The sequence below is a fragment of the Hyperolius riggenbachi genome, chromosome 9, assembly GCF_040937935.1.
Source record: "Hyperolius riggenbachi isolate aHypRig1 chromosome 9, aHypRig1.pri, whole genome shotgun sequence".
In the NCBI taxonomy this organism is placed as follows: domain Eukaryota; kingdom Metazoa; phylum Chordata; class Amphibia; order Anura; family Hyperoliidae; genus Hyperolius; species Hyperolius riggenbachi.
In genome coordinates this window covers 285,770,503-285,797,989 of record NC_090654.1, presented here as the reverse complement: position 1 = coordinate 285,797,989, position 27,487 = coordinate 285,770,503, and the positions used below count along the sequence as shown (strand labels likewise).

General features: G+C 44.3%; 1 protein-coding gene across 1 annotated transcript; it reads right to left on the bottom strand.

Moving 5' to 3' along the window:
* Positions 1–645: 645 nt before the first annotated feature.
* Positions 646–25,241, bottom strand: LOC137532168 (alpha-1-antiproteinase-like). Its single transcript, XM_068252388.1, has 5 exons — positions 25,151–25,241; positions 15,931–16,568; positions 12,305–12,575; positions 7,829–7,976; positions 646–871 (listed from the first exon to the last, which is right to left on the bottom strand). The coding sequence occupies exons 2-5, from the start codon at positions 16,562–16,564 to the stop codon at positions 689–691; spliced, it is 1,236 nt and encodes a 411-aa protein (XP_068108489.1). The 5' UTR covers positions 16,565–16,568; positions 25,151–25,241; the 3' UTR covers positions 646–688.
* Between the last annotated feature and the right edge of the window lie 2,246 nt (positions 25,242–27,487).

Sequence of the window (27,487 nt, the reverse complement as noted above, 5' to 3'; positions counted from 1 at the left end):
AAAAAAAAAAAGTTTAAAAAAATACATAAATAGTTGCCTTAGGGACTCAGCTTTTTTAATCTATATTTTAAGAGGGAAAATTACTTTTACTTTACTACATAGGGGCTTGTAATTATGGACTGGACACAAAAAAAACTGAAAAATAACACCTATATTTCAAAATAATAAATTGTCACCATACATTGTGATAGGGACATAATTTAAACAGTTTAATAATCGGGACGACAGGGCAAATAAAATGTGTCGGCTTGATCTACAGGAGAACATTTAGTTTTAAAACTATAATGGCTGAAAACTGAGAAATAATGAATTTTTCCATTATTTTTGTATTTTTCCCAGAAAGCCTAATTGGTGGCGAAAAAAAAGAGGTATAGATCATTTTGTTGTGATAAGTAGTAATAAAGTTATTAGGGAATAAAAGGGAGAAGCACTGACTGCTCAAAATTGTTCTGGTCCGTCAGGGTAAAAACCATTGGGGGTGAACTGGTGAAACAGAAAAATTATCTCATAGGAGAAAACTCTCTCTCTCTCTCTCTCTCTCTCTCTCTCTCTCTCTCTCTCTCTCTATATATATATATATATATATATACTGTATATATATATGCTGTAGTAATGAGAAGACACGTATGGAATTAAACAATTTTTATTAGTTTTTTTTATTTACCAGTTGGCAGCTGTTTGCTTATTTCTAAGGTATTGCAACTCTTCCGATAAAGGAAATGGCATTAGTGATTTTACCTTTAATGACAAACATGAACGGTTTATCTGCTATGATATGTTGCGGCAGGCTTAATATGACGACTCCACCGGCAGAAGCGGCAGCCGCCTCTGTTCCAGCCTCATCCACGCTCACTGCAGCTTTATGGACAGCCTGTAGATCCAAGAATAGAATTATAGGTGATATAATGCATCTGAATAAAGAATAAACCGTTTATAACCATGCAGATTCTAAATATTTCATGCTATGCATGCATGTATTCCGGGGGTGTTGCTAGGATTCTAAGAGATCCGGTGAAAAATAGGTGTGGCCATACACCAGAATGTGGGTGTGGTCATAGGTGGAGCCAAAATTACATGAACTTAAAGAGAACCCGAGGTGGGATTTAATTATATTAGTGGGGCACAGAGGCTGGTTGTGCACACTATCACCAGCCTGTGTTGCCCCATGGTGTGCCTCCAGGACCCCCCTGCGCGCCGCTATAGCCCCCGCAGTGCTAGCGACACACAGCGTGTCGCCAGCACAATGTTTACCTATGCGCTGTCAGTCAGCGCCGCTCCCCCCGCCTCCTCCGTATTGGCACTACCCGCCCGCGTCACTTTCCTCCAATCAGCGGGAGGGAAGGGACGAGGGCGGGTAGCGCCGATAAGGAGGAGGCGGGGGAGCGGTGCTGACTGACAGCGCATAGGTAAACATTGTGCTGGCGACACGCTGTGTGTCGCTAGCACTGCGGAGGGAATAGCGACGCGCAGGGGGGTCCTGAGGCACACCATGGGGTAACAGAGGCTGGTGATAGTGTGCACAACCAGCCTCTGTGCCCCACTAATATAATTAAATCCCACCTCGGGTTCTCTTTAACAGCGGTCTAGGTAGGCCAGCTAAGCAAAATGTTGGCTGAAGCAGCATATCACATAACTAGAGCTGACCTGCTGTCAGTCCCCCCATACAATTCCCTGACCATCTAGTGGACCCCCTCCCATGCTCCCAAGGACCTCCCATCGAGGCACCACAACTCCCAGCATGCCCCCATAGAACAACCACAGCTTCCTGCATGCCCCCATAAAGGCATCACAGCACCTAGCATGTATCACAGCACCCAATATGCCCACATAGAGGCACCATAGCACTCAGCATACCCCTCATTGCTGTGGTGCCTCTATGGGGCACACTGGGTGCTGTGGTGTGGTGTCATGCTGGGTGCTGTGGTGCCTCTGTGGGGCATGCTGGGTACTGTGTGGTGCCATGCTGGGTGCTGTGCTGCCTCTGTGGGGCATGCTGGGTACTGTGGTGTGGTGTCATGCTGGGTGCTGTGGTGCCTCTGTGGGGCATGCTGGGTACTGTGTGGGGCCATGCTGGGTGCTGTGGTGCCTCTGTGGGGCCATGCTGGGTACTGTGGTGTGGTGTCATGCTGGGTGCTGTGGTGCCTCTGTGGGGCATGCTGGGTACTGTGTGGTGCCATGCTGGGTGCTGTGGTGCCTCTGTGGGGCATGCTGGGTACAGTGTGGTGTGGTGTCATGCTGGGTGCTGTGGTGCCTCTGTGGGGCATGCTGGGTACTGTGTGGTGCCATGCTGGGTGCTGTGGTGCCTCTGTGGGGCATGCTGGGTACAGTGTGGTGCCATGCTGGGTGCTGTGGTGCCTCTGTGGGGCCATGCTGGGTGCTGTGGTGCCTCTGTGGGGCATGCTGGGTACTGTGTGGTGCCATGCTGGGTGCTGTGGTGCCTCTGTGGGGCATGCTGGGTACTGTGTGGGGCCATGCTGGGTGCTGTGGTGCCTCTGTGGGGCATGCTGGGTACTGTGTGGTGTCATGCTGGGTGCTGTGGTGCCTCTGTGGGGCATGCTGGGTACTGTGTGGTGTCATGCTGGGTGCTGTGGTGCCTCTGTGGGGCATGCTGGGTACTGTGTGGGGCCATGCTGGGTGCTGTGGGGCATGCTGGGTACTGTGTGGTGCCATGCTGGGTGCTGTGGTGCCTCTGTGGGGCATGCTGGGTACTGTGTGGTGCCATGCTGGGTGCTGTGGTGCCTCTGTGGGGCATGCTGGGTACAGTGTGGTGCCATGCTGGGTGCTGTGGTGTATCCACTCTGCCTGGGGACATCCATGGCACCCCAAAATAGATAAGGGGCTCAAGCCACTGATTTTTGGGGCTAGCAACACCCTTGATGTATTCTCTCGTTTACCTGGACACCCGAGTGGAGTCTGGTTTGTGCATATCCACCTGTCTACAGTGGTCAGTTTCCTGTCTGCAATCTTCCTTTGTGAATACCATTTTTTACTCTATCAACTCACTAACTACTGTGACCTAATGCACCATCAGGGCTCCCGTTGTCTCTGTGTTTGCTTCCCTCCAGGGTGTTCCCAGATCGCCCAACCTGTACTCTCTGTTATAAGCAAGCCACATTTCTCGATGGTGGTGTATGATATCTCTTCTCCACTAGCTTTTGGTGGTGAAGTGTGGTGTACGGCATCATTCGTGTTTTCAAATGAAGAAACCTAGCTTTGAACACCAATAGTGATAGTAGTAAAAATGTTTCTGTATCGTGTTAGCCAAACAAATTATGTAGGTAGAAAAAAACAAAGGTTACTATTTAGCAGTTAGATGTCAGGTGATCAGCAGGCTGGAGCTAAATGCTAAATGGAGCTAAATAGTAACCAGCACAACTGTCATCTTCGTGTTTACTATTTACCTGCATCAGTGTTTTACTTCTGCTTACATCTAGAAATATGCCTGAAGAAGGGGACTAGATCCCAGAAAGCTTGGATCATTTAACTTTATCAGTTAGCCATTAAAAGGTATTACTTTTACAAGACTTTGTTTTTTTTCTACCTACAAAACACCAATAGTGATGATCCTAACCTGCTGATTACAATCATGCAAAATTTCGGCATACGTAATTATGATTTGAGCATTCAACTGATTTTGTTAATCCATTCATCATTTATGCATAATTTTCATGTATTTTTTCACATAATTTCATGCTGATTTTACAGGTTAATAGCAAAGTCCCCATACATGCTATCATCACCAAAATTGCTGCTGTTAGGAATAGCTCAGTTACCTCTTCAGCGGGAAGCGGTGCGGCCGCCGCTTCCACGTCTGACTTCACCACGGATCCGGCCGCGTCCTCACAAGCATCTCTCGCTCCTTCCGGCAGATCAGGTCTCTCCGCAGTACACCAGCGCAGGTCAGCACACACGCGCGCTAGGCGGCAGGACCTTTATCCGTTGAGGAGGCGGGTCTGCTGACCTGTCGGTCAGCTGACATGAGTGCACTGGGTCTCGCTGCTGATTGGGCAGGCAGCGATGGGCGGGTGTTTTGTATTTGCCTGTCTGTATTTAAACCCAGGGATGTCAGTAGCTCATTGTCTGTTGTTGCTGAAACTTCGCAGTGAAAGCTCTCAGACCTTAGTCAGATCCTTGTGTGCTTGAACCGGCAGGACTCCGGGGATTCGCACTTAGCTTAGGATTATTATTATTATTATTGATTATTACTGTGTATGACCTTTTGCCTGTACCTCTGATTACTCTCTGCCTTCCGATTCTGTACCTCTGCCAATCTGATCTGTTGCCGACTCCTGCCTGAACTTTCACTCTGATTTAGCCTCTCGATACTGTACCTCTGCCAATCTGACCTGTTGCCGACCACTGCCTGAATACTCACTCCGATTTCTGCCTGACGATTCTGTACCTCTGATTGACCGATCTGTTACCGACCTTGCCTGTACGACCACTCTCTGTGGGTGATAGCCTCTGTCACTCTGAGCTATCACTCGTTAGTGCTCCTGTACTTTACTGTGCACCCAAACACGTGTGATCACACTTTTTGAATAAAATACTGACTATTGTTCTGATTGAGCTCAGTCTGATCATCAGATACATCACTAATCATTACAGCTGCATATTTTAAGAAGAAGGGTGGGAACAAGGCAAAACATTTTTTCAAAAAGGCCCTTTAGTTTTTGAGAAAATCGATTTGAAAAATGCAAAGGAAAAATGGTTTTTAAACTCAGAAAAAAGACAGTTTAAAAACTGTTTTTAAAATTGATTTTCTCAAAAACTACAAGTTCTTTTTTTTACCCTGTTCCCACTATTCCCCTCAACACACATAGCAATTTTGGTGATAGTAGCATGTGTGTGGGCTTTGCTATTAACCACTGAAGTCGGCATAAAATTATCGAAAAGTATGTGAAATTGCTAAATTATGGCTTCTGATTACATTTACAAAGAAAATGAATTAAAATTTTTACCTGAATTTTGGCATCACGATTTTCCATCCTAATTGCGAATTACGCTATTGATAAGGGCCCCATGTTAAAGGGAACCTAAAGTGGCAGTAAGGTCCCCAGTTTAAAGAGAATCTGTATTGTTAAAATCGCACAAAAGTAAACATACCAGTGCGTTAGGGGACATCTCCTATTACCCTCTGTCACAATTTCGCCGCTCCTCACCGCATTAAAAGTGGTTAAAAACAGTTTTAACCACTTCTGTGCCAGGGGGTGGTTTTGCTGATCGGTGCTGCATGGGCTCTCCAGCCCGCAGCACCGATCAGATAGCAGCCAGGGCGATCAGACTTCCCCCCTTTTTTCCCCACTAGGGGGATGTCCTGCTGGGGGGGTCTGTTCGCCGCCGGCTGCTTGCGCTTGCGGGGGGGGCTCTTCAAAGCCCCCCTCCGCAGCGCTTCCTGGCCTCCTTCCCCTTCCCTCCCTCTCCCTCCCTCTGTGAGCGGCACAGGACGGAGTTCCGTCCTGCGCCTGATGGGATAGGCTTTAGCCTATCAGGTGCCGGAGATCAGGCTTTAGCCAATAAGAGGCCGGGGATCGCCGATCTCCTCTTCGGCGCTGCTGCGCAGCAGCGCCGTATCCATGTAAACACCAGGGAAGATCTTCCCCGTGTGTTTACATTTACCCTGCGAGCCGCGATCGGCGGCTCGCAGGGTGTTCACGGAGACACGCTCCGTGAACTGACATGGAACGGCCGCTCATACCAGCGGCCGTTTCCATGCAATCCACTTCAGGATGCAGGGGCGTAGTTAAGCGTACGCCGAATCCTGAAGTGGTTAAAAAGTTTGTTTATAAACAAACAAAATGGCCACCAAAACAGGAAGTAGGTTGATGTACAGTATGTCCACACATAGAAAATACATCCATACACAAGCAGGCTGTATACACCCTTCCTTTTGAATCTCAAGAGATCATTTGTGTGTTTCTTTCCCCCTGCAGTTCTCATGCACTGAAGTTTCAGGCTGCTCTTTTCTTCCTGCAAACAGCTTTGCCCTTGTCTGTAATTTCTCAGTATGTGAAAGCCCAGCCAGCTCAAAGGATGATTTATCCAGCTTGTAAAAGATAAGAGAGAAGAGAGAAGCTGCTCTAATCTAAATAATACACAGGCAGTGTGCAGAGAGGGGCCTGGAAGGGGGAGTTCATAGCAGAACCACAACACTGAAGAACTTGGCAGCCTTCCAGACACAGGCCGACAAGTCTGATAGGGGAAAGATACATTGATTTATTACAGAGACTGTGATAGTAGAAAGTGCTGCAGTAAGACAGAACACATTAGAATAGCTTTTGGAACTTGTAGGATGATAAAAAACAGGATGCAATTTTTGTTACGGAGTCTCTTTAAGTTACCTAGAGCTTCATCCAGCTCTCTGCAGTCATGCTGGTCCCTTGCTTTCTTTCTTCTCTTCTCCCTTCAGCTGCTGTCCCCCTCTAAAAATTTGACAGACTCAGCATGTTCCAGGCCCACCTCGATCATGTTCCGGTGACTACGAGCATTCTGCGCATGCACTGATGCAATTTTTTTCAAAAGACAATGTGGGGCAAGGACAACTGTAGGGGGCTGGATGAAGCCCTAGGTAAGCTAAACTGGGGACCTTACTGACAGTTTTTTTAAGTACGTGTATAAGTAAAGTAGCACTTTAACCACTTAAAGACAACTCCACGGATATATACATCCAGTGTAGTTGTGAAGAGTGCATCACCAGTTTATTACTAAATGAGGCACATGCGGTATAATTTTAACCGTGACGAGTTGTGAAATACATTTTGGTCTGTTTTAAAGCTTGGACCCACGTCACATAAAAAATAGGTAGTGACAAACTCAATCTAACAAAAAAAGTAATTTTCAAAATTATGATCAAACTTGGGAAAATTTTAGCAAAACTACAAGAGATATATGTAACGTTTTAACTGTGATAAGAGTTTAGAGAGTTTTACTCTTGAAGCCAATGTTTTGAGTATTTTCTTTTAGTCACAAACTGAATCAAAATCAATTACTTTTTCCTATATTCTGTACCAAAATAAAAGACTTGTAAAATGAAAACAAAGTGACAGAATATAAAAGAAAAAACATATATTGTTACCTCAAGAACTTGGCTTTTTAAATAAGTATGCCATAAGGGTATATTACTGTTATTTTTGCAAATAAGTTCTTGTAATCATCAATAGTGTACAATGAGAAAGCAAAAAACAAAAAAAAACACATTTACTTCCAAATACAATATTGCCACCATACATGGTGCTTGGAACATAATCTAAATTATGCCTCTGCGCCTCTGACACAGGAGACCAGGGTTCGAATCTCGGGTCTGCCTGTTCAGTAAGCCAGCACCTATTCAGTAGGAGACCTTGGGCAAGTCTCCCTAACAATGCCACTGCCTCTTAAGCGCGTCCTAGTGGCTGCAGCTCTCGCGCTTTGGGTCCGCCAGGAGAAAAGCGCGACATAAATGTTATTTGTAATTTGTAAATGTTATAATAACCAGGATGAATAAGCAAATACAGTTTGTGGGTTTAACTTATAGTTAGCACTGTATATTGTAAAGCTATAATGGATGTAATTGGAAAAAATAGTGTGTTTTTTTTTTTCTAATTTGTTCCCTTATTTTACCATTAAAAAGCATAGAAAATAAGGTAATTACTAAACAAAATTATCACACACTAAAAGCCTAATTTGTCCTGGAAAAAAAAAAAATATAGATCATTTAGGTGTGATAAGTAGTAATAAAGTTATTGGTGAATGAATGGGAATAGCGCTGATATGTAAAAATTGCTCTCATCCTGAAGTGGTTAAGGAGCGTTAGTAAAATAGGCCTGCTTTACTGAAAAACACATCTCACCTTGGACATCCTCAGGTTTTTGGATCCTGTAATCCCCGAAAGATCAGCATTATCAGAGAAGACTGTTTTGATTCCAAACGAAGGTAGTTCTTTTGTGAGGTCAAGAGACGATGACATGGTAAATTTAGGGAGCGAAAAAATGATTCTCCTGCGGAGGGAAAATAACTATGATCATTAAAACACAACCACATGGCCTCTTTAGACAGAAGCTAAATGCAATGCACCCTATTGTGTCACCCAACCATTACTGGAGGCTAGTATTGCTGACTCCTGAGCCAGAAGCATTGCTGCCCCAGAACTTCTCCCCTGCTAAGTATGCAGATCAGAAATGTTTAGTTGAGATAAAGGGAACAAGAGGATTCTTACTTACCTGGAATTTCTTCCAGCCCCTTGAAGTCTGTGAGCTCCCGTGATGTCCTTCCGGTCCGACCCGCTGTGCTGCTGTGAAGTCGGTGATCCAGCTGGGTTGCGGACCACTGTGCATGAACTGTCCCTGGCTTTGTGCCTCCTCTACCACAGTCCCATCATGGCTGGGAGCATTCTGTGCAAGTGCAGTTACAAGTCTTTTAATCTGCACAAGCACAGAATGCTCCCGTCCACAGTAGTGTGATCGGGGGAGGCGCATACCCAGGATAGCGCATGGGCAGTAGGCCACGAATGAGCCGAGTCCCAGACTCTACCAGGGCTCAAAGAGGCACAACAGAGGGGACTGGAAAAACACTGAGGAAGCTGATAGACTTCCTGGGGCTGGAAGAAGCGCCACATATGTAAAAGTCCTTTTCCACCCTTCATCTCAGGTACACTTTAAAGCGGATCCAAGATGAAACACTAACTATAACAAGTAACTTGTCTATATATCTTATCTAAAGTTTAGATAGTTTACACAGCAAATCTAGCTGCAAACAGTTTTGACAGTATATGATTACTTCTTCCTGTGATACAATGAGAGCAGCCATGTTCTGTTTGTCATCATTACACAGGCAAGCTGCTCTGCATCTCCAGCCCTCAGCCTGGAAAAACTTCACTCCCCTCTCCTCCTCCCCTCTGCCTCTGAAATCTCTGGCTAGTAACACCTCCTCTTCCTGCCCAGACTGAGCTCCCATAAGCCATCGGTCTCAGAGTGCCTAGGTCCTGGAGAAGGTGTGGGCGAGGCTTGTTTGGTTTATAGGGAATTAGAGTATTAAAACCATAAAAAAAATAGGAGGAATAAACCATATGTAAGGAACACAATTATGCAATGAGTAAAAGTTTATCTCGGATCCACTTTAACCTCCCTGCCGATCTGATTCTGCGCGGCGCACGACCGCGGGAGGGTTTTTTTTTTCTAATTTTTTTTTTAGCATGTAGCTAGCCTAGCGCTAGCTACATGCTTCCCCCCTCCCTTCGCTATCCCGCCCACCCCTCCGATTCCTGCCGGCGCAAAATCCCAACAGGGAATCCCGTTCTGAACGGGATTTCCTGTATGGGCTTCCCCGTCGCCATGGCGACGATCGGACTGACGTCATCGACGTCATTGACGTCATGACATCAGAGAGGAGTCCCGATCCACCCCATAGCACAGCCTGGCGGTAATTGGCCAGGCTGCGCAAGGGGTCTGCAGGGGGGAGCAGCGCGGTGGGTAGCGGCGAATGGGCGGTGAGTCGTGGCGATCAGATAATACACGCAGCTAGCAAATTGCTAGCTGTGTGTATCAAAAAACAAATTATGCAAATTGGCTCAGCTCGGGATAACCAGCAAGGAGGTTAAGCCAAGATGGGCAGCTTTTTTATGTCATATTATTCTTGGAGATAATTTTACACATCCAGATACCAGAAGTAATATTAGAATTGAATAGCCGCAGAACTGATCAGTATACAAGCCAAGGAAAGAGAAGTTCTGACAATACAGCTGCAGGGGAGTATGATGTTTGGGGTGTGTATTTCGTATTGATTTTGGCTCTTGTACTGATCCTTAAAGAGAACCCGAGGTGGGTTTGAAGAATGTTATCTGCATACAGAGGCTGGATCTGCCTATACAGCCCAGCCTCTGTTGCTATCCCAAACCCCCCTAAGGTCCCCCTGCATTCTGCAATCCCTCATAAATCACAGCCACTCTGCTGACACACAGGGTGTTGCAGCGGGCTATGTTTATCTCTATACTGTCAGTCTGCTGCTCTCCCCGCCTCCTGCAGAACTCCGGTCCCCGCCTGCGTCCCTTCCCTCCCCGCTGATTGGAGGGAAGGGACGGGGGAAGGGACCGGAGCTATGCAGGAGGCGGGGGAGCAGCCGAGACTGACACTTAAACGCAGCCGGCACAGCACGGCTGTGATTTATGTCTGATTGCAGAGTGCAGGGGGACCTTAGGGGGGTTTGGGATAGCAACAGAGGCTGGGCTGTATAGGCAGATCCAGCCTCTGTATGCAGATAACATTCTTCAAACACACCTCGGGTTCTCTTTAATAAAATCACATTGTTGATATTATTAAAGGATAGCAGAGCTGAAGCAAAAAGTAAAAACAGGGGAGCAGGTATGTACATGAAGTAGTCCTCATGCCCACTGGTCCTCCCGTTCTCTTCCTCCCCCCTCCTTTCTTGCACAAAGTGTCCCCCCCCCCCCCCGCCCCCCTCTCTCAAGCAGCCACTTCCAGGTCAGCTGGGTTGAGCACAACGAAGTTGTGACGTCATGCGCATGTGCATGGAGCGCAATCGAAGGTGCTTGCAGCTGGGCCAGCGCCTGCGCACTCATGCCCAACCTAGCCGACCAGGAAGTGGCTACGGGGACGTTTGTGCAAGAAAGCATAGCTCCCAACTGTCCCGTTTTGGGAACCCAATCCCCCTGTCCCTCTTTCTTCCTCATTCCGTTCAGGACCAATGTATAGATTTGTGTAAATATTTGTATTTTTCTGCCTAAAAATGTGTTTAACTGACTCTAAACTTTATTCCTGTCCTTTAAATTCATATATTTCTTATTTTCAAATGATAATATGAAGGAAAATAAACCTGGAAAAAAATGACCAGTGTGGATTGAATTATAAAACATCATAATTTTCTTAGGAAATCTTTCCTGTATGCAGGGGTGTATCTGGGTAATATAGCGCCTATGGCAAAAACCTAAATTGTGCCCCATATCCAATTCAGAATCAGAATAATTTTATTTCACCAAGTACAGCAGAGCTATATTCGGAAGTGTTTGTGGTACTCATGGCATACTTATCAGATGTTACTGCGCACAGTGTCCTTTATAAGCCTTGAACTCCAGGCAGCACACTATAACTGAGAGTCAAATCCCAAGTACAAGTCCAGCAATGATAGCAGCGCCAACAGAGTCTTCTTTACACAGGTCCTGGCACCTTAAATATTAACAGACAACAAGAGGGGATTCCTCATAGCGAGTACCGCTTTAACACCTCACCCCTGTGCTCAAAAAGGTGGTTGGAGTGAAAAGGTTATCCCCAATAGGAAAGGGAGATGACACACTCCCCGCCCCCCCCCCCCCCCCCCGTTTTCCCCTGCTCACCAAATACACGTCTTGTTCAGAGCATATCAAATCCCATGCAGCAGCATCTATACAATACAGAGAGAGCAGCTTCTCATGGCGTAAAAACGTTTTTAATACAGCGCCAATGGCCCCAATAAAATTACACGTACATAAAATCCACTTGTAAAAAAGTACATAGTTACAAATCCCCAGTCGTAGCTCCAGGGCCAGGCGCTTCCTAAGTATCCCCAGCTCGTTTCCTGTATGCAGCATGCGTGCGTCCTCCTAAGCCATGGCATAGACATAGTATAAGAGGACAGACGCACAACACATACAATTAACAATTAATACAAATTACGAACTGCAGTAATGGTATAGATATGGCCTTCTCATATAACAGTCCCAGATCATCAGTTACAGTATCCTCCTGCTGTGCAGGTACAGTCCAATAATAATACTTATTGGACTAGTTGTGCCCCATATGCATACTGAAAGTGTCCCTCCAGTATTGATAGCCAGAAGTGCACCCCAGTATACGTAGTAAAAATTAGTTCCCCAGTATTGTTAATCAAAGGTAGCCCCCAGCATAGGACACCAGAGTTAGCCCCCCAAGTATAAGATACGAGCTGCATTTATCAGTATGGTGGTGGAGCATGTGGGAGGAAGGAGCAGCAATGGGCGCCCATGGTGTTGTGGTGCCCATGGCACAAGCCATACCTGCACCCCTCTAGATACGCCTCTGCCTGTATGTGTGACCAGGGGTGTGGCAGGGGCGTGACTTAAGTGTCCCTCTTTTTCATCTCAAAAAGTTGGGAGGTATGAGAAAGGAGGAGGTGGAGGAGAATGGGGGGACCAGTGGGCATGAGGACTTCTTCATATACATGCCCGGCCCGCTCCCCCCGTTTTTACTTTTTGCTATAGCTCTGGTATCCTTTCAAGTGGTGCAGCTGTTGTATTTGTCTGAACTTTTTTATCTTTTTGGTTCCTATAATTCTTGGAGACATTAGAGGAGGATCTTACCTTGGATGCATCTCTTCCATCCACTTCTCTAGAGAGTTGTTTTGGACAGCTTTTTCTACTTCCTGAAGTTGTCCAGGATGAGGAATGATAAAGATGGCTGAGAAATGTTGTTGGTACGGGACCTCAACCAGCGTACATCCCACCTCATCTATAAAGGTCATATTATAGGTCCCTTCTTTGCTCATCATTGGCACTTTCACCATCGTGTCATTATTCAGCTGAAAGTCGGCATCTTGCGTACGATTTTTATTGAAAGGGGTCTCCCATTTTCCTGAAAAGAATACCAAAAAGATCTGTTACCTATTAGCATTCCTTATAAGCAAACCAGAATTCATAGTAAGCACAACCTGAAGCCCCCTTGAAGAGGCATTTAGACTTCTGCTCAACCATTTAGGAGGAGATCAATCACAGAGGAATTATGGGTAGATTGCACACGGCGCATCACCGCACACTTAAAGAGGAACTGTAACCAAGAATTGAACTTCAACCCAAGCAGTAGCTGATACCCCATTTTACATGAGAAATCTATTCCTTTTCACAAATGGATCATCAGGGGGCGCTGTATGGCTGATATTGTGGTGAAACCCCTCCCGCAGGAAGCTTTGAGGACCATAGTCCTGGCAGTTTCCTGTCTGTAAACCTTGTTGCATTGTGGGAAATAGCTGTATACAGCTGCCAAAAAGCAAGCAGCAACTACTTCCACTGACATCACCTGGCAGCAGTAAAAATGTCACCATGTGATAAATGTCAGAATGTAAATCAGGGAGCGGAAAAATGGGCAAACACTGACTAAATCCTTTATACATAATTATTGTAAAAATGAAGCCTTTTTTTATTACATTATTTTCACTGGAGTTCCTCTATAAAGAGGAACTGTCACAAAAATCTTTAAATTTAAAACACATATAAAACACATATAACACACATATAAAACACAAATAAGAAGTACGTTTCTTCCTGAGTAAAATGAGCCATAAATTACTTTTCTCCTATGTTGCTGTCACTTACAGTAGGTAGTAGAAATCTGACATTACCAACAGATTTTGGGCTTGTCCATCTCTTCATGGGGGAGGGGTTTCACCACAATATCAGTCATACAGCACCCCCTGATGGTCTGTTTGTAAAAAGAAATAGATTTCTCATGTAAAAGGGGGTATCAGCTACTGATTGGGATAAAGTTACATTTTTGGTCGGAGTTTCTCTTTAAAGTACCCCTGACCTGGTAGGGATTTACTTTTAAATGATTTTATTACTGGAGCTGTGTGACTTTCACACCGCACAGCACCATCCTCCCCCCTCCAGCGCCCCCTTGTGGCCCGTTGTAACAGCATATATTATCGGGGAGGAAATGACAGTTCTTCCTCCCCCGCTGTGCGTACATAACTCCGCCCCCTCCATCTGCCACTTTAGTTCCTTATGTGTTTCACTGCACACAGCGCGCAGGGGAGCTGCGCTGTGTGCGGACTTGTGATAATTGAGGTTGGAAGAATATCCAATCTCAATTATCACAAGTCCGCACACAGCGCAGCTCCCCTGCGCACTCTGTGCAGTGTAACACCTAAGGAACTAAAGTGGCAGATGGAGGGGGCGGAGTTATGTTTGCACAGCGGGGAGAAAAACTATCATTTCCTCCCATATCCAACGTTCTGCCTCAGTCTAAGCTTTTGACTTGAGCAGAACACGAGTTAGAGGAGGCACAGGAGGGGGGAGGCTGGTACTGTGTGTTAATCGCAGCACCAGCAATAATACAATATTAAAAGTTTAAGGGGAGGGGGAAACAGGGTAAGGGGTACTTTAAATAGGTTATTTAGGAAAGGGAGGTGCTAAAAGGGGTGTGGTCAAAAAGATAGCAAAAAACAATTAACCCTTACCACACTCGCTTGCAAATGTTAAAACAAATGCATTCAAAGTTTCACTTATCCAGGCAGTTACCACTGTTATCCCTACAGCTAAAGCTGGCCACTAATGGTCCAATTTCTAGCGAAAAATCATTCGAGCGATCAGAAAGTCTGATCGGAAGTGAAATATTGTAATACATCGTTCACTACACCATCACCGAACCAATCTTTGCTTCCTATCTATCACCAGAAAATCCAAATTTTGGTTCGACAAAAATTCATTCGGACGACATTTTTGTTTCACTCGTTCATAATCGATTGTGTCCATCAACTGAGGTTATTTACAACCAATCCGATCAGAATTTCTGATCGCTCGAACGATTTTTCGCTAGAAATTGGACCGTTAGTGGCCACCTTAAGTTAAAAGCCGGGGTCTACGTTTACAAAAGAATGCATTCTCTTGCGTAGTGACCTACACTGCACAGGAGTATCCAGGTAATCGTAGGTGTCCTAACTCTGGCCCTGTAACATGCATAGCGTAGACATGCAAAAATTCATTGCATCAAACCTATCAATGGATTAGGAGCACACATCCTGATGTTCTCTCCTGGGACAGATTTAGCACTCCCTCCGTCCCCTGTGTATTTTTGTCAGCATGCACACAGCGAATGTTGGTATGTGCGCAATGTCAGGATGTGTGCTCTAATCCTAAGTGCTCCTAGTGAAGGTGCAGACTAGTGGTGTGCCTTATTTTAGGGTTGAACTTGATGGACGTATGTATTTTTTCAACGCAAATTACTATGTAACTATGTATCTGCATTGTACCCTGTAAAGCACTATGAAAAATGACTTGGCTATGTAAAAACATAACATAATAATAATAGCAATAGCCAGTTGTGTGCAAGCAGGCATTTCAGTATGAAGTAAGAGTGGGAAACTTGAAAAACATTGTTGTGTCCTACGCCTCAAAATTACTTTTGGTGGTACTATGCTACACACAGAATGATCCAAAAAAAAGAGTAACTTGTTCAGAAGTGTTTGCAAGCTTCCAAACTGCAGAACCAAATGAGGTCATGAGGTCATGTCTTACAGGGCTTGGAAAAATATATTCTCAATGCTTTCATGCCTATGGAAATAAATGATCTAATGGGGAAATTTGTCCTTACCTCCTGGTATTGCTTGTGGATCTGAGGGGCCTTGAAACACACAAGGATGTAACCTCTGCTGTAGAGTTTAAAAATCGTCTCTTGAGAACAGTCTGACTGGTGGAAGGTCTATCTATAAGAACTCTTATTCAGTTTGCTATAAAACAAATTTTGTTTTTCGTTTTTTCTTCTTACTAGGATGTATCTCAGCATTGAGAGAGAGGGTGGAGAGGGAAAGGGTGGGTTTTTTGCAAAGTTTCCCCCTTGGGATTAAAAAGGGGTATGAGTGGCTTCTATGACGGGAGGTTTTTCCTCAACCAGGGAGGTGGGGTGATGATGAAAGCCATTGTCTTACAACCTGTCCTACATGCTGTGGATGTTATGTCTTTTGCTATACTGTTCATCAATGTTCTTTGTGGGTGAAAATTTATAAAAACGTTCAATAAAATATTTTTTGTAAAAGAAAAGAACCAAATGAGGTCTTCACAATGATAGTTTTATCAGCCATAGCTGTTAAATACAATGCTCTGAAGGCAATTCATTGACGTAGAAAAGGGTTATTCCTTGGTTCCCTTACAAAAAACAAATGTGAATTAGCCCAGCCGATATTTTGCTCGATAAGTCGATATAGCCAATAACTTACCACTGAAGTAGATGGTGTTGAGGATAACTAAAAGTGTCGCTGGGTCAAGACTGTCCAGCAAGTTTTTTATCATCCCATTGGTTTTCTCCTTAACGTAGTTGTTGATCTGGTTTTTGGCTTCCTCTGGATGTTGAAAATCTGTTGTAATAGCTTCTGCCTGAAAGTTTTTGATGTCTTCTAAAAAGTCTTCCTGAAATGTTGTGCTCTTTTCAGCAAAGAAGGCATTGGCAATGTCCAACACAAGGTCACTGTTAGTTTGATTAAGCATGTTGAGTAGCTCTTTGTAGCCTTTGTGGATATTGTCTTCTGAAATCAAAGTCATATTGAAACCAAGACCATCAAAGATTTCTGTCTGTGTCTGACCCTTGGCACCGGCAGAGACCATGCTAAATAGCAAGGCGATACTTTCTGGGGAGCAGAATATGTTATCGTCGGGGTATTTATTAGCTAGGTGACCATAGAACATATATGTAAATTCATTATTCTGTTGTACAATCTTCTGGACAGGTAAATTCTGAGGAGAATTATGGTCATCATCATTGCCACCATAAGGTTCTTCTTCTTTGATAGGAAGACCAAAGACCACCGTATTAAGTAGAGCTTGGCTCAAACATGCAAACAAAAAGACCCTCATGGCTCTGGAATAATGAAAGGTTGCAAGTCATAAATACTTTAAAAATATATTTTAGATAAGTAAAAAGGTCATCAGCATTTACTGTGATGGGCAGCACTTTAGTAATAGTAGTACAAGGTGAACAGAGGTGCCAAGAGTAAAAATAGATCTACAAGAAAGAAGAAGCCGGCACCATCTATTTCTTCTGCTCTTTTATTGCTTTAAAGCATGAATATATTCCAGCAACAAGTGCGACGTTTTAAGGCTGCACGCCTCTTTATCAAGCTTAGCTGGGTATGACAATAACATAGCAAACATGCCAAGTATTTATACACATCATGGATGGCAGAAGCCAATAGTATTCAAACATACTCACACCAATCATAGTGGTCCTAAAGTCACGGACCTGATGGGAAACTTCATTGCTGCTCGCCTGATAGGACATAGTATCCTGGACCTCCCATCTGGTGTGTCCGTCATGGCCAACGGCTCGAAACCTCCTTTGTCCGCCCCTTATGCACGGGAGCCACCTCCTCCGCATACTGCGGACCTGATGGGTGCCCTGCATGACGTCACGCAATGGGCGGCGCCGGATGGCGCCGCTGTAGCGTGCAGAGGCGGAAACAGTGGGGACGTTTTCGGCATAGCGCCGACTGACGTCACAAGATGATGTCTAGGAGGCCCGGGCCGCCGACCAATCGGAACACACCCCTACAAATGCGATCTAGGAGTCGCATAAAATATGCGTACTCGCGCTGTCTATCTATAGCATGAAACAGTACATGGCTAATCTGCATATATGCATATTGCGTTCTCATATGATAAAGCAATATAAAAAGAGAAACCAAATATAGTAAGGGCAGACAGCAAAACAAAGATAAAGGTTGCTGAAAAATAAAAAATAAAAAGATAAAAAATAAAACATAAAAATAAATATAAAAATAAAAAATTAAATTAAATATGTAAATGATATAAAGAAAGGAATACGACTAAATAAACATAAGAACAATAAAGCTCAAAGAGGGGAATACAAATATGTATGAATAGAGACTAGATATCCAGATATCACACAAAACACACCATGATCGATGTTATATACCCACAACATGTTAGAGTATTAGAAATATTAGCCCAATTGATCTACTATCAAGGATATGAACATTGGTAGGCTGGGCACAATGGAGCAGCCTATAAAAAGGGCAACAGATCAAGTTCTCTGTTGAGCCCCCTCGGCTCCATTGTGTCCAGCCTTTTAATCCAATAAGCCTCCCTCCAGAGCAATTTCCTCAAACGATCACCTCCTCTCCTCAATGGAGCCACCTGTTCCAGGACCATAAATCTCAATTGGCTAACGTGATGCCCTGTATGTACAAAATGGTATGCCACTGCCTGATCTACTAGTCGTTCTCTGATGGCGTGTTTGTGGGATGATAATCGCTTCTTTAATTTTTGGGTGGTCTGTCCAATATATACTAGGCCACAAGGGCATTTTAAGGCATACACCACATAATCTGAATCGCATGTGTGCCACCCCTTAATGGCAATTTTTGTGCCCTGATGAGGATGTAATAAAAATTGGCCCTTAATCACAGAACTGCAGTGAACACAATTTAGACAGGGGAATGTCCCCCTTCTATTAGTGCGTGTAAGTCCAACCTCCATATTGAGGTCAGCATGCACCAAGCGATCTCTAAGAGTGGGTGGTCTTTTATATGATATAAGTGGGGGGTTCCTAAAATGCTCAATGTCAGGGAAGCTATCCGTCAACAGATGCCAATGTTTTTTAATGATCTTGGTGATACCTTGACTATGTGTATTGTATTTAGTAACAAAAGGAATGCGGTTATGTGTCTGGTGTCTATTTCTCTGTCCCTCATGCAGTCCTAAAGCTCTAGTACGTGCCTTATGAAGGACATCCGTTGGATAACCACGATTTTCAAATTTGCATTGCATCTCGTCAAGTCTCCTCCCCCGCACCTCCTCATCCTCAACAATGTGCTGTATCCTCTGAAACTGGCTAATCGGGACTGCACCCCTATCCGGAGTGCTGCTGGGTCGTTGGCCGGGCACGTCGATTTGAAGCTATTAACGGAGTGTGCAGTCACACAACTACTAAGAGTAAAAATAGATAAAACTTTTAAAACGGGGGAGGCAGTGGTGGACTTACCTCTTCCAAGTAGCCACAAAAACGTATCAATGTTTAAAACACTGAAAATGTATTGTTACACTGCAAAGTTCTTTGCAACGCATTTTGCAGGTATGACCCTGCTTCATCAGTCAATGGGGTAGGAGGAGTATATGGTAAATGCAGGTCTCAGTCTGGGCCAAGCACCTCTGACACAGACAGCCCTCGGGCTCCCAAAGACTTCTGAAGCTTCCTGCATTAGGAGATTTGAAAGGAGGATCTTGTGGTGAAATGTGGGGACCAGGAAAGGTACGAGGAGGCTCTAGAGCATTTTATTGGTATGTACCCCTTTTAAATCCCTGTACTCACCAAGTACCCCCTAGCATAGTAAACATTATCACAAGTACCCCTTGACAAATATATGTTTAATCCTAGTACATAATCATTGGTTCTAAACAATTTCCAAGCATTTACAATTGCTTCTAATTAGCTAAAATACTAATTTGGTGTTAATATAGGATTTATCATTTTCTAAAACTCTAAATTTGTTATACTTGGTTAATTATATCAAGCCCGAGTACCCCCTGGAACCATTAGAAGTACCCCCTGGGGTACGCGTACCGCATGTTGAGAACCTAGGCTCTAGAGGACCTAGAGCCTTCCCTTACTCCTTACTCCTTACTCCTTAGGAGAGTATTTTTGTTTCGTTTTGGTTTTTTTGTTTGTTTAAACATATCAGATTCACTTTAATGAAGATTTCTTTGCAAGCTTCCGAAACTTCCATTTTCTTTTTTATGCATGATAACTTTTGTTGTTAAATCTATGGGGTGTTAGTAATCTATAGTGTGTGTGTTTGTTTGTGTCCATATTGTGTGTGTTACTCCAGGTGTAGTGTGTGATACTGTGTGTATCTACAGTGTACGTTGTCGTGTGTGTGTGCAAAATGTGTCATGGGACTGACCACTGTATGCTTGTGCAGCCTTAACCACTTAAGGACCACAGGCTTACACCCCCTTAGTGACCAGGTGATTTTTTACAATTCAGTGCTCTACAGCTTTAACAGCTTGCTGCAGAGCCAAACTACTTAGCACACAAATGAATCTCCTCCCCTTTTCTTGCCACTAACAGAGATTTCTGTTGGTGGCATCAGATCGCTGCTGCAATGTTTTGTTTTTTGTTTTAATACATTTTATTCTGATTATTTTTTTATTAAAATGTAGTATTTTTTATTTAGATCTCTTCCCACCCTCCTCCCCGAGAGCCAATCAGCCTATGAGAGGGGATCACATTCAGAGCCACTCGAGGGGACAGCTCAGTGACAGAGCTGTCCCCGTACAGCGCTGCAGGAGAGCAATTATGGTACTTATTAAAACAGTCAGAGTAACAAGTACCTAACAACATTACCCAATAATTAGCACATTGAAACAATACTTAACGATACAACATATCTACTTACATTACCTAATAACATGCACTTACTTACTCTACGCAACCTAGGGTAATAAGACAAGGCGCGCCTGCTTATACTTCTTTTTAATGATATAGACGCACTTACTTTTATTACCCTTATTACATCATCTTAATTAAACAATGAAATGAAAAGACTTGAATAAAACTAAACTAAAAGCTACCTTTAGGCTGCTTACACACAGGGACGTTACAGGCGCATGTTAGTGCAGCCTGTAACGCTCCCCCAACGCACAGCAATGTAACACAAGTGGGCTGTTCACACAGCCCACGTTGCGTTACATGTAACGCTGTACGTTGCCCGGAAAGTGCAGCATGCTACGGCGTTAGAGCGGCTATAGCCGCGTTAGACTGTTTGCACATGCTCAGTGGGGGGCGGAGAGGAGGCGGGGAGAGCCAGCTACAGTAGCCGCGCACATGGCTACTTAATATTCACTGCACTGGCGGCCGCTGATTGGCCGGCGGGACCACGTGATGCGGAGTGTCTCGCTCCGCATCACGTGGTCCCGCCCAGGGGCGTAGCAATAGGGGTTGCAGAGGTTGCGACCGCATCAGGGCCCTTGGGCCAGAGGGGCCCCGAAGGGCCCTCCCTTAACTGCAGTATTAGCTCTCTATTGGTCCTGTGCTCATAATAATCACTTATATAGATACTTTGAATAGTGGTAATTATTAACACACTGTTCCCCATCCCCTTCTTGCACCTCTGACACTGTAGTTGTCATTGGAAGGTTCTGGTGAGTCATATCAATTGCTATGTATAGAGTGCTTAGGGGGGCCCCCATTGTAAAACTTGCATCGGGGCCCACAGCTCCTTAGCTACGCCACTGGTCCCGCCGGCCAATCAGCGCCACTCTGGGAGACTTTATCGGAATAGAGCCGCCTAACGCGGCTCACTCTACCGTCCTCACTTGCAGCACCATACGTTGTGTTAGGTGCACGTTATGCGACCTTAACATAGCACCTAACGCAACGTCTTGGTGTGCAAGTAGCCTTAAGTCATAAACATAAATGTATTTATCTATTTTATAAAATAATAATAAAAAAAAACCTCTTAAAGGGGACCTGAACTTTTGCACAGGAAAGAAGGAAATAGAGAAATGCCCCCTGTATGTATTTAGAGAGTTTAGCCTGTTTAATTCCCTCCTCATTTGTGTCTAATCTCAAATTGTGATTTGATCTCTCCCCTGTGTCACATGACTGCCAATGGCAAATAAGCTGATAAGCTTAGGCTGTAAACAATATGTCTGCTTCCATGAATCAGGAAGTAGAAACAGTGCGGATTTATTTTAGGATTTGTAGCAGCTGTAACAAAATGTTTTTTGTTTTAAGGTTATTATGCTGTGGTGTGTTTTTTAGAGCAGAGAGGAGTTCTGAGTTCAGGTCCACTTTAACAGAAAAGGTAACACTGCAGAGCCGCAGCAGCCAGCGGCCGTGGAAGAAGGGATGAAGAGGCTGCTATCCTGAGGGGCCCACATTGAGGGGCTTACATGGGGACCTCTGCCAGTCTTTATTGGTTCTGTAGTGGTAAAGATCACCTGTCTATGTGCTTTGAATACTGGAAATATTAATAAATTAGTAACAAACCAATCCTGAATCTTAGCGGGCTGCAGCTGCTGCTGACCTGCACACCATGCCAGGATTCCCCAATGTGCACCTTCCTCTGTAATTATTTACTGTGATTAAGAGGTACACCATTGTCTAGAAATGTTGGATGTATAAAATGCAGCAATAAATGTCTTTACACACAATAACTGGGGTGCCACCCTTCAGAGTCAGACCTGGCGCCCCCTATAGATCGCTGATCGCAGTCATGGCCATTAGGTCGGATTTATACTTTTTGTGCTCCTAGGCCAAGTATGTTGTGGCTCCACTTCCATGTGCAGCCCCCTCTTCCATGTGTAACATCCATGTACAGCAGCCCCTCCCATTCCATGTGCAGCCCCCGCTTCCATGTGTATCATTCATGTACAGCAGCCCCTCCCATTCCATGTGCAGCCCCCTCTTCCATGTGTATCATCCATGTACAGCAGCCCCTCCCATTCCATGTGCAGTCCCCGCTTCCATGTGTACATCCATATACAGCAGCCCCTCCCATTCTGTGCGCAGCCCACTCTCCAATGTGTATCATCCATGTACAGCAGCCCCTCCCATTCCATGTGCAGTCCCCTCTTCCATGTGTACATCCATGTACAGCAGCCCTTCCCATTCCATGTGCAGCCCCCTCTTCCATGTTTAACATCCATGTAGAGCAGCCCCTCCCATTCCATGTGCAGCCCCCTATTCCATGTGTATCATCCATGTACAGCAGCCCCTCCCATTTCATGTGCAGCCCCCTCTTCCATGTTTAACATCCATGTACAGCAGCCCCTCCCATTCCATGTGCAGCCCCCTCTCCAATGTGTATCATCCATGTACAGCAGCCCCTCCCATTCCATGTGCAGCCCCCTCTTCCATGTGTAACATCCATGTACAGCAGCCCCTCCCATTCCATGTGCAGCCTCCTCTTTCATGTGTACATCCATGTACAGCAGCTCCCCTCCCATTCCATGTGCAGCCCCCTCTTCCATGTGTAACATCCATGTACAGCAGCCCCTCCCATTCCATGTGCTGTCCCCTCTTCCATGTGTAACATATATGTACAGCAGCCCCTCCCATTCCATGTGCTGTCCCCTCTTCCATGGGTAACCTCCATGTACAGCAGTCCCCTCCAATTCCATGTGCAGCCCCCTCTTTCATGTGTATCATTCATGTACAGCAGCCCATCCCATTCCATGTGCAGCCCCCTCTCCAATGTGTATCATCCATGTACAGCAGCCCTTCTCTTTTATCAACAGCTCCCTTGGTCATCAGTTTCCCTTTTTTCATGTGATGCTCCCTATTTTCAGCCTCCTCGTTCATATGTAGCAACCCCTCTTTCATTTTCAGTTGCCCCCTTGGGCCCAACTGACTGATATTATAATAAACACTCGATTGCTTTCCACCACACCAGAGAAAACATAACATGCTTCTGCAGGGAGGGGCTCTACGATGCCTTTTTACATTTTTTACCAATATTAGCCAGAATGCCTCTGCTACCCATTGCAGACCTGTTACTCGCAGTGGACAAGTAAGCAACAGTACCACCATCAACAATGAACATCAAACTGACATACTGCAAACTTTCCTCAGAATCAAAAGAAAGCAGGCAGAACTGGGCCTACGGGAACTTAAAGGGAACTAAGCACCCTTTATTTCCCTGGAATTTATCCTGGCTTGTACTAGCTATAGGAACTGCCATGTTCCCTCCCCTTTTTGCCTTCCTTATTTACAGAAGTCAGAGATGCTATCTTCACACATTCCCTCTAGATAAGCTCTTTGAAGAAGTTGTCCTAATTACCCACCCCCCTCGGTTGCTGAAAAGGTATTGTTTACTTCTTGGTAATGAGTGCAATAAAACAATTCATGCTGCAAATACACGGAGCGACAGCTCCTTATCAATCGAGCCGCTGATGGGTCGATTGATAATATCCGCCAGGTCCGATGACCGTGCGGATCGATTCCCCACTCGATCCCCGAGGGTGGACAATAGCGGGGAATCGAGCGGCTGAAAAGGAACACCCGCGGGGACGAGCGGGGATCAATCCGGGTGGCCACGGGGACGCGTGTATGCCCAGCATCAAGTCCTTAGCTTCCTGAAATCTCTGCAGACTGGACAGATGGGCAGGCATGCTGAAGTAAGCTAATAAAACCTGTGCTAAACTTTAAATTAAAAAATAAAGGGTAAAATGGAAGGTTTTTTTTTTTTTTTTAATAATGAGACATATTGTTGGCATGTATAATAAATGTGCAATTGAGATGCCTTGGGTGCTCAAAATGGTGCTCGGTTCACTGTAAAAATGTAGCTTTTCACTGACGCTCCTAAAGTATTTTGGCTCCAGTTAGAATATCCAACACATGGTGTGCAACAGACGCATCCATGGACTGCCTGACCTTTATCAATATGGTTGAAACAAAAGAGAGTAGCGCTGGATACATTTCTTTAAAAACATATGAATACTCTTTATTACTCAAAAAAAAAGTCTGTAGTTTAGTACTGTGCTATATCAATTCTGCTTGTATCTCCATACAAACACAATACTAGAATCATAGATCAGGTATGCTGCTAACTTTCTGGATGTATTTATTTCCATATATGGAATGAGGTCCCTTTAAACAAGGAGAGGAGGCGTGTCCTGTAGTCTCATCAGGTACTAAAGAAATGATGGTGGAAGTGACCAGCTAATTAATCATGATGACTTTATCCGTAGCTCTTGGTGATCAATTGCAACGCCTTAAAGGATACCCGAAGTGACATGTGACATGATGAGCTAGGCATGTGTATGTACAGTTCCATGCACACAAATAACCATGCTGTGTTCCTTTTTTTGTTCTCTGCCTGAAAGAGTTAATTATCAGGTATGTAAGTGGCTGACTCAGTCCTGACTTAGACAGGAAGTGACTACAGTGTGACCCTCGCTGATAAGAAATTCCAACTATAAAACACTTTCCTAGCAGAAAATGGCTTCTGAGAGCAGGAAAGAGATAAAAAGGTTCACTAGTTCATAGATTTTAGCTCTGGCACACTTCAATGAATGTGTCATTGAGCAAAAACAATAAAACAGTTAAAACTTAAAAAGTAGATTGAAACATAAAATTAAACTGTGTAATATCTTGAAAAGTCATTTTTAGGAGAAGGAAGATAGATACAATCGTTTATTTCATTCGTTTATTTTCAGCTCGGGTGTCCTTTAAAGTTACAACAGTGGCTGTTAAGGGACATGATGTATCAAATCTCTATAAATAGGTGCACACCTTGTACAGCATGCATGGCTATAAAATTGGATTTTTAATTTGAAAGGTTCATTTTCAAATGCAATACTTTTCATTTATACTAATCAGACTAATTGCCTTGGGAATTTGCCTTTCTCAATTTTGGGATTAGTTGAACTTTAGCTAAAGATCAAAAAAGATCAAGTCAACAATTGTTCATCAGTTACCTGATGCCTCCAGAGATCTTCTCGATATACACTACGGTGTACGATCCATGTTTATATATGTGTATACTGTATATCCATCCCTCTCATTGCGAAATTCCAGAATGTCGCAAGCTATAGTCCTCCTCCCTAAACATGGAGTCACAAAACCAAAGCCAGTGCCTATAATTAGTTATGTAACCAGTTATTCAGGTCTCGCATCCAGAATTTGTGTTTGATTATTGGTTCAACAGTTTTTTTTTTATTGTAATTCCTGATTTTATCATGACTTCTCAATGTTCCCAATTTAATTATCAGGCCGAGAAGAAGAATGTGCAATGCATTATTCTATTTTAATATCATTGAAAATAAATCCCATTTAAAGAGTACCTAAATTATAAATTACAGTTTGCTTTAAACCTAATAAGTTGCCAGGATATATAAAATCACACATGATAAAGTGTGATTTTCTCACCCCCAGGATCCGTGTTCCACATATGATCTTGAAATCCGCGCATCCAGTGTGAAATTGGGCCATGGCAGTCCCGACCAGTACTCTGCCGTGGGGGCGGGGTCACGGGAGCAGCGGGGGGATCGTGGGAGCATGTCGATGTAAATTGCACAATACATGTATCTACGCCCCTGGTGCTGAAGTGAAGTTCAAAGGCCGTAAAAACACAATGCAGCGAATGGGAACTGGTAAAACTGATACTACTAGGCCTTAAAACCCTCATTTTGCATTATTTTGTTTATCAATTGTATGGTTTATGGAATACTGAGCCTGACATGAATGACATAGCTGAGAAAGAATGGGAACATGATAACTCTGAACTCACAAACTTAATTCCTGCAAAAGATTAGGTGATAGGGCAATTCTTTTTCACAGAGTTTATTATATTCTTGCTTAATGAGCTCCTATTTATAGCTCGATTGAAGATAATTGCCCTAGATGCAAGATAACGGGCGCAGGCTTCTTGCATGTGTTCCAGGCATGTCCAATACTTAATACCTTCTAGTGTGACACACTGTATCTGTTTATATTAGTTCTGTACTGAGAGTTACAGTAAGAAAACAGCTATGCACAGACAGTATCTGTGGTGATACCCCTGTTTCCCTGAAATTAAGACATCCCTAGAAAGTAAGCCTTAGCAAGAGTTTCGAGCATGCTTGAACTATAAGCCCTACTCCAAAAGTAAGCTCTAGCTGCAGTAGAATGGCAACTCGTGTTATTATTGGAGCAGATGGTCTTGTGGGAGGGACCATGGCTCTGTTATTGGGCCAATCGCTGCACTCGTTGCTACTCAGAAAGTGCAATGATTAGTCCAACAAAGAAGCCATGGTTCCGCCTGTGAGATCATCGGCTCCAGTAGAAACACAAGCTGCCCCTTCTTCCCCACAGGCTGAAGCTCGGGGGCACAGCGGCATGGAGCTGTGGTTAAGAGGAGGATGCTGGGGGACATGGGGAACACCAGGAGGACATGGGGGATGGCTGAAGACACAGCAGAGGACATAGGGGGACATGGGACACAGGTGGACAGGGGATAGAGGAGGACACGCGTACAGAGGGGGACACCAGGAGGACACCAAAGGTACAAGGGGGACACGGGGCACACAAGAGGTGGATCCAGCAGAGGAAGAGGAGGCACAGCATGAAAGGCAGGAGGACACACAGCACAGGAACTTGTGTTTTCATAGAAATATAAGACTTCCCCTGAAAATAAGCCCTAGCACAACGTCTGGAGAAAAAATGAATATGCACTGTCTGACACTGTCTGATTTTCGGGGAAACACTGTATTTTTTTCAAAACATAATCAACCTTTCTTCTTAAAGAGACACTGAAGCGAAAAAAAAAATATGATATAGTGAATTGGTTGTGTATTATGAATAATTACTAGAAGATTAGCAGCAAAGAAAATATTCTCATATTTTTATTTTCAGGTATATAGTGTTTTTTCTAACATTGCATCATTCTATATTATGTGCAGATTACACAACACTCAGCATTCAAAATGATTCTTTCAGAGCAGTCTGTGAAGTAATGACCTCTCCTCTAGCAGAGGAAAAGTGAACAGTTCACTTACAGTTGAGATAATAAAAGTCAGATAACAGCCCTCTCCAGGAGCTGTTACTTAGTCCAGAGTTAATGGATTGTTTGCATAGAGATAACAACTGGAGTTTCTTAACTCTTCCTGTACTGGAAACAATTACACTGATGTATCTGATCTTAAAGTGAACCAGAGACGAAGCACCCTCATGTATTTTACCATAGAAATCAGTGGGAACATTAGAGAAAACACCTACCCTGCCCTCTGTTTCATCCTCACTGCTAAAAGTGTCTGTTATCTAGCTGAGATAAGAAT